The 15304-nt window shown below is 48.7% G+C and overlaps 2 protein-coding genes and 1 pseudogene across 9 annotated transcripts in view; 1 reads left to right on the top strand and 2 right to left on the bottom strand.

Annotated features, from left to right (window-relative positions):
• Positions 1-264: 264 nt before the first annotated feature.
• LOC143690408 (disks large homolog 4 pseudogene) lies at positions 265-7303 on the bottom strand (annotated as a pseudogene).
• The window catches only part of ENTHD1 (ENTH domain containing 1), a 321748-nt gene continuing 310100 nt past the window's right edge, over positions 3657-15304 (top strand). The window contains 2 exon segments of the mRNA XM_077168183.1: positions 3657-6870; positions 6983-7054. The gene's annotated coding sequence lies outside the window, so the exon portion shown is untranslated.
• GRAP2 (GRB2 related adaptor protein 2) overlaps positions 8933-15304 on the bottom strand; it is a 76534-nt gene continuing 70162 nt past the window's right edge. For all 8 annotated transcript variants that reach the window (XM_077168891.1, XM_077168889.1, XM_077168894.1 and 5 more), the window contains 4 exons: positions 13126-13294; positions 11132-11326; positions 9803-9925; positions 8933-9337 (listed from right to left, as the gene is read on the bottom strand). In XM_077168891.1, coding sequence (XP_077025006.1) covers positions 9158-9337; positions 9803-9925; positions 11132-11326; positions 13126-13294 — 667 coding nt within the window. In that variant the 3' untranslated portion in view covers positions 8933-9157. The remainder of the gene's footprint in view (positions 9338-9802; positions 9926-11131; positions 11327-13125; positions 13295-15304) is intronic.

The raw sequence follows: 15304 nt of genomic DNA, 5'->3' as shown, positions 1-15304 counted from the left end.
CATGGGGAGTTATGTTGGGGCCAGGGGTGAGCCCAGAGCCTGCCTCAGGAAAGAAGGGAGGTCTGAGGCCCTATACCCTTGCAGTGGGGTGATCCTTGAAGAGGGCTCTGGCTTCTGGACGTGTATGGGAGAAGATAGGGAGAGAGTAGGTGGCCCTGAGTAGGTCTGTGTGTGTGTGGAGGGTGGGCAGTGGATGGGGGCAGTGTGTGTGGGGGGCTCGGGATCAGGAGCCCAGTTTCCCTCCAGGCTCTAGGTTCCTGGGATTCAGGAGCCCAGCTGTGGGGTGCAGAGTGTCCCCCGTCCAGTGGGCTGGATCCAGTTAGAAGGGAAATAAATAAGAAGGGGTGGGGGGGGGAGCCTGGGGGTGCAAAGGGCTTGGGCAATTCTATCCAGGCCATGGAGGCAGGGCGAGTCCGGGCCAAACCAGGGCAAGAGTCGGAGCCTCTCTTGGGCTGGAACCCAGATGTAGAGGCCTGGGAGGTTCACGATGATGCGCCTCACCTTGTGGCAGATCTTGTCAAAGCTGTTGCCCTTCACAAGACTAAGAAGTGTTCTGTGAATTCCTGCTCCAGCTTGGTGGCTCTGTCAAAGGCTTTGCGGGCTCGCTTCTCTGTGATGTGCTGGTTAATCTCTAGCACGTCCTCCGGGGGTGAGGGGCAGATGAGGATGGCGATAGGGTGCAGGTGGACCACCTGCAGCCACAGCATGGCACTGGCCGGGACATGGAGGGTGCAGTGCTTGGGCTTGGCCACCTCTCGCACAGACTGGAGGCTGTTGTGCCGGCCGGCCTCAACAAACTTGTGTGCCTGACTGTCTTTCTCCATTTTCTTCTGGTATGACACAAAGCAGTGATCTCATCTATCTCGTACTCCCATTTGGGCTGTGTTGGGTGGTGAGCACAGGATCCAAAACTGTCAGGATCTCGGAGGCAAGGCTGTCATGGGTGGGGATGACTGGGGATGAAGCCGATGTTGTTGGTCTCACTGTCCAAGTGGACCTGTCGGGCCTGTCACCACTCCTGTCACTGGTCTCGATTACCTGTAGCACGTCTCCAAAGTGGAAGTTCAGGGCCTGGCTCAGAAAGCCACAATCCTTGGTCTTGTTATAATCAAACAGGGCCCTGATGTAGAAACCCCTTTTGGGGTTGTTCTGCAAGGAGGCAATCTGTGAGCCCAGACGACACTTCATGAGCTGTTCCCAATGGTCGGGGCTCTTGGCCTGCAATCAGCTGTCCTCTTCTGGTTACTACTGAGTGAAGATAGTGACCATCTGACCTGCATTCTTCAGGGGATGGGCAGCCTGCTCAGGCTGGCATTGTGGAGGTCAACCCCGTTGACTGGGAGGATCTGGTCCTCCTGCCACAGCTCCCCACTGAGGTCAGCAGAGCCTCCAGACAGGATGAAAGAGATAAAGATGCCTTCACCATCCTCACCACCCACAATGTAGAAGCCCAGGCTGATGGAGCCCCAGTGGATCACAATTCATCTCGGGTCTTGGGGAATGTTCCCCTCCCCTATCAGGTCCTTGGCCTCTGGGGAGTAGCAGTAACAATTGAGGGGTCATGGCTGTGAAGTGGTTGGTGCCCAGGTGACTGCTGTGACTGATCAAGAGGTTGTGATGTCTGGGGAAGCATAGCTGTCACTCAGATGTGCATTGCTGGGCTTGGCCACCATTAGGTAGACCACATCATATGTATTCTTCAGAGCTGCACCAGCATCCTCATGGATGACATCTCCCAGCCCCCCACTGTTGACTGTCAAAATCTTGTCCCCGATCTGCAACCTTCCATCCTTGTGGCAGCCCCCGCTTCGATGATCTTCATTACGTATCATTTCCAGGGAGGTGCTGGTTTCCTACATCTCCTGCAATGCTGAAGACAAGCTCTCTAGGCCCCTTGATGAGCTTGATCTCCGTGGATTTCTCAGCAGGGGGCCACTGGGCAATGAAGCCTGCCTCTTTGAGGGCCTCCACTGCCACTGAATGGGTCACCTCCTGCATGTCCGCTTCATTGACAAACAGGATGCTATCATTGAACTGAGGCAGCTCTGCCAGGAATGATCTCAGGGTTGAAAATGGATTTGACACTGATGGGTGGATTGCCAGTGCAATTTCACAGGAGGAGAATTAGCCTGGTGGGGGAGGTTGGCTGAGCTGTGCTCCAGAGGGGGTGTGACTTCATCTTTTCAGCGGTATTTCTTGGTTGTCACTATATACTGAGACAGCCCATGTTGGGGGACCTGGCTGCAGTTAAAGGACTCTGACCTCATCAGAGTTTCCGTTCCTTCCCTCCACAGGCCCTCCCCCTCCTCCCTCTGCATTCCATTTTTGTAGGGGGAGGCAGGATGGGGGCGGGATGAGAGGGGAAGGAGAGGGTTGAGAAGTGAAGGGAAAAGGAGTGTGGGAGGGAGGGAAAGGGGGCCCTAAAAGGGGGTTCCCAATGGATGGGAGGGGGCTTGGGGGCACACTCCGATTCTCAGGGGAGGGCAGCAGCACCAGGAGCTAGGAGCTTTGAGGTTCAGGAGCTGGGGCATGAAAGGGGGTGGGGGAGGGGAACTAGATTTCAAAGAGCCCCCAGGTAGGGAGGGTCTTGCCTAAAGGCTAGGGACTAAGGGCTGTGGTGGAAGATTGGGCGGGGCAGAGGGTGAGTCGGAGGTGGCAGTGGCTGAAGGAGCCGTAGAGCCATGGAGGGAAGTGGGGAGAACTACCTCTGGACTTTTATTTGGGGGAGATCATAAACCTTTTGTTGTTTTAAGACTGTTGGTCAAAGTTCCTTTTTTTTTTTTTCCACAGGCAAAAGCTTCCTAACCAATCTCCTTAACTTCACTGTGTGAGTCTCACTCATTTTCTACTGGTCTAAGTGCATGGCTCAGTAGATGCCTGGACAAGTCTTGGTATTAAAGGTAAAGGAGTAGAAGGGAAAAAGGTCTCTCAAAGATATGACCCCTTGTCTTTTTATCTCCTGGGTCCGAACTGAAATGGGGCCTGCAGCTGCACGCCCAACTTCTTGCAGGTCTGAATAGACCTGACCATAAATAGCCTGAAAGCTTTGCTTGCATTCCCAGTGTCTAGCACACTTCATCTCTTCATTCATGCAGTGGCATGCTAGCGTCGACTCCTACCCACTCACGAGAGCCAGTTGTGCACATTTGTGAACATTCTTCCCAAATCCTCTTTCTGTGATGTTGTCTTGGTAGTTTGACATCAGCCTTGGTGGGAATAGTTACACCACGGTCATTGGCAAATGCAACACATCAGGTCTTTCCCCTTAGAGCCAGTTGTTAATATTTACCAGCACGTCCTTGCATTCATATCTTGAGTGAACTGCTTGCCCTTGCCCTCAAAAATATTCGGTCTAGTGGGGAGACAAGTCAATGAATCACTGAGTGTTCTGAAAATCGGGATAGAGGCAGAGCAAAGGTGCCATGGAATATAAAGTGGGGCATGTGCATCAGCCAAGAGGGTGGGATGGCCTCTCGGGGGAGATCTTGAGAACCTGAGCTGAGTGTTTCAAAGTGGCTAGTGGTTGTCTGAACCTATGTGTCTATTTAATAAATTAAGTTAAATAAAACTAAAAAATCATTTATAAAATTTTTCATTTGCTCTTGCCACATTTCAAGAGCTCAATAGCCACGTGTGGTGTGTAGCTACTGTATGGGAAAGGCAGATAGAGCCTATTTTCACCATTGCAGCAAGTCCTGTTGGTCGGTGCTGGTCAGAGAAAGGCATTCCAGGCAGGAGGAACACAGTAGAAGCCTCAGCGGACTGAGACAGCATGACTCATTCTAGGGACCACAAATAGCTCTGCATGGCTGAATAAAATGGTGTGTGGGAGCCAGGAGACGGGAGAAGCGGCTGACAAACAGACAACAGTCAGATCACAAAATGTCTTTAGTGCTAAGCTAAGGAGTTTAGACTCGAGCCACGGGGAGCCCCTGAAGGACTTTAAATAGGAACTGGCTGTCATCAACTTTGCATTTTTATCAGATTTGTCTGGCAGCCAGGTGGAGGTTGGATTAGAGGGGGCAGCCAGGAGGCAGGGAGACCAGTTCTGAGACTGTTGCACTTGCTCAGGAGAGAAGTGGGAGAAGTTTGAAATGAAGCAGCCACCATGGCACTGACGCAGAGAGCGGAGAGAGTTGAGAGATGTGAAGGATGGGGACTGAGTGTGTCTGGCCCCTAGGAGGGACTCTGAATGTGTTTGCTGATTTAATGAACGAATTCTTGTCAGGTGTTCTAGCTAAGCCCAGGCTGTACTGCTGGGGGCACACCCTCTGGACCCCTGTGTATAGTTTTTGCGCAACAATAGAGGGATAGGGGCGTTTCTTTATAGCCGATGGAGAAAGAGGCAACAAGGAGAGACAGAAGAAACAAGTGATGAAAGGCCAGGTGGCACCTCCTGCCTTGTCTGATAGAAGGGTTGGGCGAGCAGGAGAACAAGCTGAGTTCATGGAAGACTGTGAAGGACCCTGGGTCCCTTGGGCTTAGGGACAAGGACTAAGCGTTGGGCATTGGCATTCTCCATCCCAACCCAATTGTCACATATTGACTACAGGGCAAATTTGGTTTCCTGAAGGATTGGGCTACCACCAGCAGAGAGATGCAACACATAGTGGACTCATAGCATCATAGAAGGTGTTGGCAGCAAAGGATGTGCGGATATATCAGAACATAGCCAGCCTAGAAGACACGAGCAGACCAGTGCCTGAGCACATGAGTGATACAGCCTTCCTCTCTTGGATCGTCAGATGTAACTAGAGATTTTGAGGACAGGTGCCTAGAGCTGCTAAACTTGGACTTCAGTGTTCATGTGGCCTGGTTTGCACCTATAGATCTGTAAGGCTTGGCCGCTTGGGTTACAGATGAATGAATAGATGAGATGTGGCAGGATTCTCTCATTCATTCTTTTAACAAATCTTGATTGAGCCTCTGTGGGCCATGCACATCTACACACTGGGTGTACAAAGGTTTACAAGGCAGATCCCGTTCTCCATGGAGCTTGTAGTCTAATGGTCACACAGATCAGTTTTGTGCTATCGTCTGTGTCTGTGCTATTCAGGAGATGCACAGGGAACCATGAGAAAATTTGGTGGGAAGGCTTCTTTTAGATTAGGGGTTAGGGGCGGCTTCTTTGAGAAAGTGCTGTTTGAACAAAGACCTGGAGATAAATAGGAGTTGGCCAGGTGAAGAGGGAGCAATAGGTGTGAAGAATGGGGGAACAAATCTTTGGTCATCTGGAGGTTGAAAGAAGGCCAGTGGGGCAGGGGCATGAGAGCAAGGGAGCGAAACACAAGAGGAGGCCAGAGGTGGGAGGCAGGGGCCAGATCTCACGGGGCCACATTAGGATTTTAAGGTGGAAGATGTGACCAGATTTGTTACAAAGTTTGCTCTGGCTTCTGTGTGGAGAATGGATCGGAAAGGAACGAAAGTGAATGCAGGGGGAAAGGTGTGAAGGCTAATAATGGTTGTCCAAGTGAGAGGCAATGGCGGCATGGCCATATTAATGGAAGGTGGAATATTTAAAAAGGATTGAGACAATAAATGTTTTTCTCACTCCTGGAGGTATAAACAGGCTGGAATGTTAACTTTAAATAAGGCCAACAGGGCAAATATTTGACCATGCCAATCTGGCTCCAATGGGGGCAGTTTATGTCTTCTTTGGGTTGGCTGAGTTCTACTGATGTCATGTTAGGCCATTCCCTGGCCTCCACCCAGGGCTACACCTGTTGGGAGTCAATTTTACATTTAAAGATTTCCTAAGAAAGCTTTCACAACTTTGTATGTAACCTCTGTATCTGTTTCAAATAATTGCTATTAGGAAACTCCCGTGTGTATTTCATCTGACTGGCTCTCACTCTACAGTTATCTGATGGAGATGAAGATGCTAAAATAATATGTCACCTGGGCCTCTAAATAATGAATGATCTCATAATGACAGCTTAAAATGCTGGTCCCACAGTCTAAGTGATTTTTTCATTAGCAACAAATAAAAATACCTGGCTATCCCCTGGAAAGGAATCCATTTAGAAGTTTGTGGAGATGTTTAGCTCACTGCCAAGTTCCCTGCTACTCAAAGTGTGGTCCGTGGACCAGCAAAAACACCTAGAAGCTTGTTAGAAACGTGAGAGTGACTCAGACTCTGTATCCTAGCGCCACCCCCAGGTGATTCTTAGGCACATTACATTTTGAGGATACCCTCCTTGGATCTCTTCAGATGACCTAAAAGTTAAGGGGCAGCCGCAGGGGCCGGATATTTGAAATGCGGCAAGCCTCAGCAAGCTGTTAGGAAAACCCAAATTGCCCAACAGGAACCGGCTTTTCTCTGGAAGTTCCCTGCTCCCAGGTCACGTGGAGCATTTTAGCCAAACTCAAAGACAACGTCTTGTTGGCTGGCTGTGTGACTGGTGGGAGGTGCTGAGTGGACGCACCTCTGCAGCTGAAATGTGGGGGTGGTGGGCGGAGGTGGGATGTGGGTTCGGGTAGGCAGAGGAAGTGCAGCAACTTCCCGGTGTCCCCACCCGGTAGGCAGCCCTGGAGGCAGAGGATGATTGCACCCTCCCAGTGTGGCCAGATTGGACCTAGTCCTCCTAATTTGATCCCTAAGAGCCTTTGCTCTTCATGGCTATGGGTGGCTTGCTTGGACACCCTCTGGCTTCCTCCTGAGTTGTAGCCACCCTGATAAGCAGGGCCAAGCAGGGTTCAGCACTTCAGTAAAATATAACCCTCACAATGGCCATTAGTGGAACAGAACACCTAGTTCCAGGGGTTCTGAAAGCTCTGCTCACACCTCAGGGTCAGCCTCTCGGGGCCAATGGTCCCTGCCACCCCTGGCCTTGCTGCCCACCCCGCACCTGGGAGTGCCATGTGACAAAGGTAAGAGACACAGCCCTTCTAAACAAGGGCACCTGTTTTCTTGCTGCTTTCCTGAGAAGTGTTTCAAGGCACGGAATCTATGCAAAAACCAAATCCTTTATCTCTGTCTTAGCCAGGACTGGTCCTCCCACAGAATCAGCCGACAAGTGGATGAAGTTTGTGGGCTGTTTAAAGCATATGGTTTGTAAGTACTGTAAAATCAAACATTTTCACTTTTGGCTTTTATTTACTGTATCATTTTCATATCACCTAGCACCAAAATAGCTTATAGGGTCTTCTTTGCCTTTGTGCTGTTTCTCCTCATTCACTTGTCTTTCTCCCTGCCGTTTCTGTTCTCCCCTGCCTTTCTCAGTGTTCCTTTCTCTGCTCTAATTCCTCCTCTTCCCAGCCCCCTCAGCCCACCTGCCTGTTCTTTGTCTGCCCACTGACTCATTACTCCAATGTCTTCTTCACTTGCCCCACTTAACTTCTTACTCCCTTTCCTTCCTTTGTGCCTTTCATGCTGCTCCATGATCTTTTGAAATGTCTTGGCTACCTTTTCCTTTCCATGCTTTCATTTCCAGAGGCTTAGACGCTCCTCACTCGCTCTCTGTTCCCCCCTGCCTCTTCCAGGCTATTTTCTCTTCCCTCCCGATACCTACCACAGAGTCCATTCTTTTTTCCTTTTTCTCTAAAGGGATCGTGGGGATCAGAGAATCAGAATCAGAGTCACAAGGGACACAGTTTACGTTACACTGACAGTTGCTTCTGACGCAGAAACTCTTTCTTCTTCTCCTGTCACCTTCAGTAATGGCCACCCCCGTCCCTCCTTAGAGCAGAAAGGCTGGGGAAGAGAAATGAAGGGACAGGCCCCCCTCATCATCCCCACAGCCTCCCTTACTAGCACTTTCTTTCACGTCTCAGCACGCACATGCGAACACACACACAAACACATCCACACACACATAAATCTTTCTAAGTACCACCAGCACAGATGTGTTTGTCCCAGACCTCATGAAATATTGAACTTCCTTCTCCAGTGCCCCTTCCTTCCCAGTCAGGCTGAGCTGTTCTTCACATCCCCAGGGTGAGCATAAAGAAACACAACTCTAGTTTGGGGTGACGCATAAAAATAGGTTGTGGGGTTCAGCTCTTGGAGAGGGATGGCTGCAGTGTTCCAACAGCCAAACTGAGCAGGAAGCTCATCTCAAAGCCAGATCTGGAGTCACTGTCAATCAATTATTTAATCAATCACTAATAAATACTCTTGTGAGGTGAGCTTCTCCCTGGGTCCCTGGGTAAGGCATCTTCAAAACACAGAAAATCAAGAGGGAAAAATGACCGAGCCTGAAGGGTTCTATGGTGAACCCATATCACCATAAAACGACAGCTATACAATTCAGTCTTCTTGGCCAGGGCTTCTCCAAACACTTTGCAGAATACAGGATGCTGCTTTCTTCATAGTCAGGAAGCCAGGGGTGATCTCCATGTTAGCCATTGGAGGATTTGTGAAAAATCCCTCTATTTCCCAGTGCTTAGCTCCTCACCATGTCTCAGCTTCTCCACACTGGAGACACTCTCTTAGGTCAGCCACAAAGTAGATGTGAGGATTTTCCAAGGAATATTCATTTGAGGAAGCTGAAGGTCTCAGCTAAGCACTGGCTAGGAGGCCAGAAGGGAGTCTTGCACTGACAGAGTCTCTGCAACAGGCCTCAGGACACCTGCTTCTCTTGTCTTGTCTTCTTACCCCTTCCTGGCCCCAAGCTCAGACTTGCTTGGCTTGTTGGTGGCACCAGATCAGCTGCATCTTAATTCTTAATCCAGCAGTGCTCAATCCTTAGAGGGAATGAAGGAAGTGCCACTGCAAACCCTCAAGTGAACAGGGCTTGCAGGTGAGCTAGAACATGCCCAACCAAGTTCAACTCCACCTTGTTCTGCATCCAGCACCAGGGTGTGGATCTCTGCTGAGCTACTCTTGGTAAAAATTCTCCAAATAAGGAGGAACCAATGAGATCTTCAGGATAGGAAGAATTTCATTTCCCTGCCCCCACCCTTCCCCAGTCCCCCCACCCCCACCCCCAGCTGCTTTCTGCACACCATGGAGGGTAGCAGACGAATAAGTATGAATGTAAGTCTCCACTGGAGCCTTTTCATCTCAACTAATCAACCCAATTGCCAATAAATTACTACTATAAAATGTTGTGTGTACACACAGGCAAACAGAGAGAGAGAGGGTCTGGCTTTTTTCCTTGCCGCCTCTCTTGCTGGCAGCTTCATATACAGACCATCGGACCCCTCCAGAAGCGCTTCACCGGCTCATGGGTGCCACGTAGTTGGCGGGGAAGAGGCCCAGCTTGTTGTGCCGACGGCCAGTCCACCAGGCGGGGTTGGAGCTGTCTAGGACCTCAACCACCTCACCACTGTGGAATCCCAACTCGTCGTCCTCGAGGGCTTCAAAGTCGTACAGTGCTCGGGCCCATCGCACCCGCTGTTGGAGGGAAAACACAGAGAGGTTCTCCTGAGCCAGGGGCTGACCTGGGCTGCCTTCTGAGCCCTCTTTGCACAGAAGAGGATCTGCTGGCTCCTCTTGTGCTAAAGCTGTCCACAAGCAACCTCCCTGAAGGCCGACAAATGGCTCTTCAAAGACATTTAAAAACCCCGTGGCCAACTTAAGCAGACTTGGGATGCTTATCCCAGAGTGAAATCATTCTTGAGGCTCGGCACTTTTATTGACAGAGATGTTATTCTCCAAGGCCCCAAGAGAATCCCTGAGAAATACTCTCTCTGCATCAATGGGTGATATGTTTATTTTCTTCAAGTGACAAGCAGAAGAGTAAGATGGCCTAGATAACAGCCAAGATGGATTGCAATGCAATGATAAAGGCAGCGTCTCCCTCAGCCCCCCACCCCGTGGTCTCTTTCCAGTGAGCCCAGAGTGGGAAAGTTCACGTACCCCAGCCACTTGGAGTTGAACAGGGTCTGTGTGTCTCCGATGCATGAGGGCAGCATTCATTTCACTGCTCATGCCAATGCCATACTGCCCGTCATTTATGTCGAGGCTGCCTCCACGGCGTTCCTAGAAACAATGCAACAGAGGACCTGTCAACGCCCTGTCACCTCTCAGCTTCCTTGCTTGGAAGCCATGGACCCAGCCAGTATTTGGGGAATACTTGCAGATGATGACCACAAACTCTAGGTGATGGAGAGAGGGGAGAACAAAGGAACCTTCGGTTCTGTAGGCAAAGATGAAAGCAGGTTTCATTTATTCAATCAAGAAATATTGCTCAGGCACCTACCATGTGTTTAGTACTGTGCTAGGCACAAACCATATAGAAAGAGATGGTCTCTGCATTCGTGGAGCCTCAGTTTAGAGGGCAAAATCATCCAAGTTTATGTGGCAAGTGTTCTAGTGAGTAGACAGAGGAGTACCTAAGTCTGAGTAACCAGGGAAGGCTTCATAGAGGAGACAAGGCTTGAGCTCTGGTTTGACAGAGGCATAGGACCAGCTGGGGAAGGGGCATTCCTGCAGAGGGAATGGCAGATACAAAGCCACAAAGGCATGGGAGAAGATGCAATGGAGCATTCAGACACCAGAGGTAAGGCAGCCTTGCTGGAATGTGTGCTGGTGTGGAGAGTGGGGAGGTAGGAAGTGGAAGGGGTCAGGGCTGAGGAAATGGGAACCAGTGGTTCACAAAGGACTTTGAATGTCTTGCTGAGGAATTTTAAATGATGCTATGTGGCCGTGTTGTCCAGCTCCATAAGCCACCTAAAATCCCATCTGGAACAAGGTGGGGGGCAAATAAATAAATAAGCAAGGTTCCATTGTGGGCATTAATCCTTTCTTGTGGATCACCACAGCCAGATGGGCTGAGAGGCATGAATAGATTTGGAATTGTACTGATAGGAAAATGAAGCAATTGTTCACCAAGGCCTCTGGTTCAGAGAGAGAATGTGTGCATGTATCTTCAGGCAGGGAGCCATTTAATCCACAGAGCCCTCTTTGCTAAGAGTAGTTCCCATATTTCTGCCATTTGGGGGCCTGGGATCTTTCTTAGGAACTCTGTAAGTGACCATAACTGATGACACAGAGCCAGGCACGGAATGTCCCTTCCCCGGCAAACAGCCCTTAGACCACAACAGACCCCAGGCAGTCATTTGCTAAAGCTGCTTCCAGCGTTTGGGGGAGTTCTCAAACACCAACTGGCAGTGCAGACAGGGTGGTCTGAGCCAGGGAGGGCGGCAGGTTCTCCCATCCCTCACCCACTTCATTCTCTAGAGTTACCTGATGAAAATGGTGATGCTGGAGATACCGCTGCTGCTGCTGCTGCTGCGGTGGCGCCTGCTGGTACTGCGGGGGATGGGGAGCTGGGTGATCAGACAGCTTCCGGTTCATAGAGGGCCGGGTTTCTTCTCCCACAGCCCCAGTAAGCTGGGGGCTTCCCTGGGGCCTCCGATCCAGGCTGTTGCCCCAGGGACCCTGGGAGAGAGAACCAAGATGCTGTGGTGAACCATCCCACTCCCCCACTCCCTGGATCTCCTACGCCACCCTCCTGGCGGCTGTTTGCAGACTGTTCACTACAGTTCCAAGAAACAGCAGATGGGATGGGAGGGCAGCCTAAACAGCATCATGGTTCAGACCCTCACTTTTTCACCAGTGGTCTCTGCATTCTCAGCTCCTTCCAGTTTTAGGGGCCCAGGTCTCTGGTTCATGGACTAATGCTTTCCACATGGTGCCCAGTGAGTCCTTCGCTAGTAGGCTTGCTTTTTCCTCTGTGCAACCAAGCTTAAATGTCCATTTTACTGTTACAATGCCACTCCTTCTTATCGTGTGTTGCCACACTGCCGGACGGTCTACCCTCCAGATAAGCCCAGTTATTGATAGTGTGTGATTTTGAACTGATGTTTATAGCTTGACGATAGAGACCCAGACAGCAGCAACATCCCCGCAGCACCATGGAAACCAGGCCTGCTGCTGGGCCAGCTGGGAAGGAGCAAGGCCTTTATGCTCAATGCTGTGACAGCCTCATGAATCAGAAATGCTTTATTGTCATTTTTATTTAACAAACACTTCCATGGGGCCCTGGGCTTTGCATGTGCCAGGCACCCTTCTAACCACTTTACAAATATTAACTCACTTAATCCAGTTTAATGCAGTTTCACGTTGCCTTCCTCATTTCTGAATGCACATCCTAGTAAGTTAATACCTGTGTCCGTTTCCTGGTTAAAAGAATTTTTACATACTTTGGGTTATTTTTGTTTTCCTTTTGAACTTTTGTGTGCATTTGGCGGGAATACCCGTTTCTCTTTTGATTCTAACTTCTCAGGCTTAAAATCAATGGATTACCTGAAAGGGAGGGTATGCTTTACTCCCCCAAAACACATGTTGCTTCAGAAGTCTCAATGGATTTTCAGATAACCGGTCCCTGTGGTTTTGACTATACCAGCTTCTTCCTATAATATATATCTCTTACGACCATGTTATTACCTTTGAAAAATATTTAACAGAGTATGTGTGTGTGAATTTACTTATGGGAGGCAAGTTAACATTTTCTTAGTGCCTGCTATAAACCAGACACTGTAGCAAGTGCTATAACTATATTGTCTCATTTATTCCTCAAAATAGCCCAATGGAGGATGTATTATTACTATCTCCACTCTATGGATGAGAGAACTGATACTCAGGAAGTGAGTAGTTAGACATGATGCAAAAACTACGCACTTACTACTAAGTAATACTCTATATTCCAAACAGTTCCAAGAAGCAAGAATTCCAAGTCCAATTTTCTCCTCCAGTGTCCCCCTACCCGATCCTGTCACAAAGCTATCCATGCTACATTAGTCTGGACTCTAATATCCCTGTCTATAGCCCTTGACTCCTTCATTCATGGGCAATTCTTAAGCCCATGGATGATAATGAAACAATACAAGAGCTAATGTTTATTGAGTGCTTGCAGCATGATTAGAACAATGTAAGGGAGGTGGATACATTATCTTCTCTAAGGATTCCAACTACCATATGAGGTGGATGCCACTCTATCCCCATTTTATGGATGAGGAAACAGGATCAGAGAACTAACATCCCAGGGTCACACAGCTAGGAAGTGTGGAGCTAGGATTTAAATGGATATCTGTCTGACTTCAGAGTAATTCTACTTGTCATTAATACTCAGAGGACCTGCCCATCAAAGGCATTTTCTCCATGGTTCATAGCAGCACTTGGACCACCTAAGTCTCTAGATTGGAGATGATGGGGCAGCCTAGGAACCCAAAGCATACCTGATCCTCTCGGGTTCTATCCCTCAGAAAGATCTGCTTCTGTTTGGAGATGGAAGTTGTCCTGTAGTAGTCCACCAGCTTGTTTAGGGATGGAAACTTCTCTGTCCACAGGAAGTAATTGCCCTTGTTGTCTCGCATGACCTTGAAATGCTGAACGTCATCCTCATGTCTGGAGATCAAGGAAAATCCGAATTGTATATTCCACAGTGATTATCTTCCCGCCTCCCAGGCTGCTTGCATCCAGGGATGCCATGGTTCTGTCTGGGCAGGGAAGGGCTCTCATCACTGGGCAGGTGGGCTGCACCAGTCAAGCTTTAACAGGAGGCTAGTGGGAGGAGCCGCTCAGGACACCAGTGACACTAGGTGGGGTGGGGGGTGTACATCAGCTGGAGGCAATTGTATGAGCTGGAGTTGGTGTAGGACACCAGAGCCAAACTTACAAGAAGGAAAAAATATTCCAGTGCTTTAAGGACCATGAGGTCAAGGACCTTTTTATAAAGCTTATTTGAAACATGGCCACACCTGCATAGGTGAATCCTGTAGTAGGCTAATGAGTTCATCAAGACTCAGATGGGAGGGTTTTTTCCAAGCCCCTGTTATATTTCTGCTATCAGAAATACTTTGAAGCCCCTCCTTTAAGCTGACAAGCTAGCCCAGCCCAGTAAGGAATTACCCTCTTCACCAAGAAATCGGTCACACTTTTTTCTCTACTTGGGGAGTTCTTAGGCCTGCTTTATGTTTTGAGCTTTTTTGAAAAACACATGTGTAATATAGAATTGTGGCATTTTACAAATGAAAAAGACTTCAGAGATTGTTTAACCTAACTTCCCATTTTACAGATAGGACACTGAGGCTCAGAGAGGTGGAGGGGCTTGGTCAGGGTCACTGTGAGTGCATGGCAGAGCTGAGACAAGAACCTCAGGTCTCTGATTATAGTCCAGTGGCAGCCTGCACTGTCACTTAAACATACTAACTTTTAGATCAGAACCTTCTGATACCAGTGTGGACTCACGAGTGATGGGGTGCTTTGTACCAGGGTTGGAGAAATTGGATAAAGTAAATAGTAAAAGGACTGGGCCTTTACTGTTCATTCCAGTCTTATTCCATGGCCAAGTCATTTTAATTTATTTTTCCACTGGATGTACATTTAGTTTATATCTAAAAATGAACTGGTGCCAGTGACACCAAGTGCCTGATCCAGTAGAAAAGCCAAGAACTTAATGGGTCTTGGAGAGTAAAGCTACCCCTGAAAACTAGTGGGGGTTTCTCGGGAATGGATTTGGTGTTCTCTGCGTTCTCACCTTCAGTCTCCTACCTATGGGCTGGGCTCTGCTCATAGTCAAGTGAAGCCCAAGGTTGCACAATAACCTCTTGCTGACTGCTTTGGGCGTAGAAAGCAACACACTGTGATCACAGAATCGCCTTCTCCTTGGTCTTGGCTTTCTTCTTTCTAAGACCACATGGCTTGACTCACAGTCATAACTCCTCACATCTGGGTGAGGAGGAGGAAAATATTCTTGTGATATTATAATTATTCATCTACCACCTTTTAGTCAAATAACTCAGAGTGCAAAACATTAATGCTTTTCACTCTGATAAACTGCAAGAATGGATGTCAGGGCTGCAGTTGGTCATCAGGGTCTATGGAGGGAGACTGGCCCTGACCATTGTCTTGAGTCCTGAGAGAGGCAGAGAAAAGCATATAACTCAAGGCTCCAGATTCTCAAGTCTATTGTTTCAGGTACTTAACAAACACTAAGTGGTAAAACTGCAATTAGATAATTGCAGTTAGCTCAATTATCTGTGCTCATGGCAGAAAGCAGATGTATAAATAAATAAAGATAATTTTGCTTAGGAATACATTATACTACATTTCTGCAGAAGACATAATAATGATTATGGTAATAATCACTGTAACAAGAAGCTGCTTTGCCTTCATATCAGGGGAAGACTTTAGTAGAAGTCAAGGCTAACCATTTTATAGAATTCACTTTAATCAAAGAAATATAAACCAGAATTCCTAGCTGAAAAAGCCAGAGTCACCTTCATGCAAATCAGAGACTCCGGGCAGGCCACAGTGGCTCAGCAGGCAAGAATGCTCGCCTGCCATGCCAGAGGACCCGGGTTCGTTTCCCGGTGTCTGCCCATGTAAAAAAAGAAAAATCAGAGGCTCCAAGTT

Source organism: Tamandua tetradactyla, chromosome 7, assembly GCF_023851605.1.
Source record: "Tamandua tetradactyla isolate mTamTet1 chromosome 7, mTamTet1.pri, whole genome shotgun sequence".
NCBI classification, from domain to species: domain Eukaryota; kingdom Metazoa; phylum Chordata; class Mammalia; order Pilosa; family Myrmecophagidae; genus Tamandua; species Tamandua tetradactyla.
This window is presented reverse-complemented; position numbering and strand designations above follow the sequence as displayed.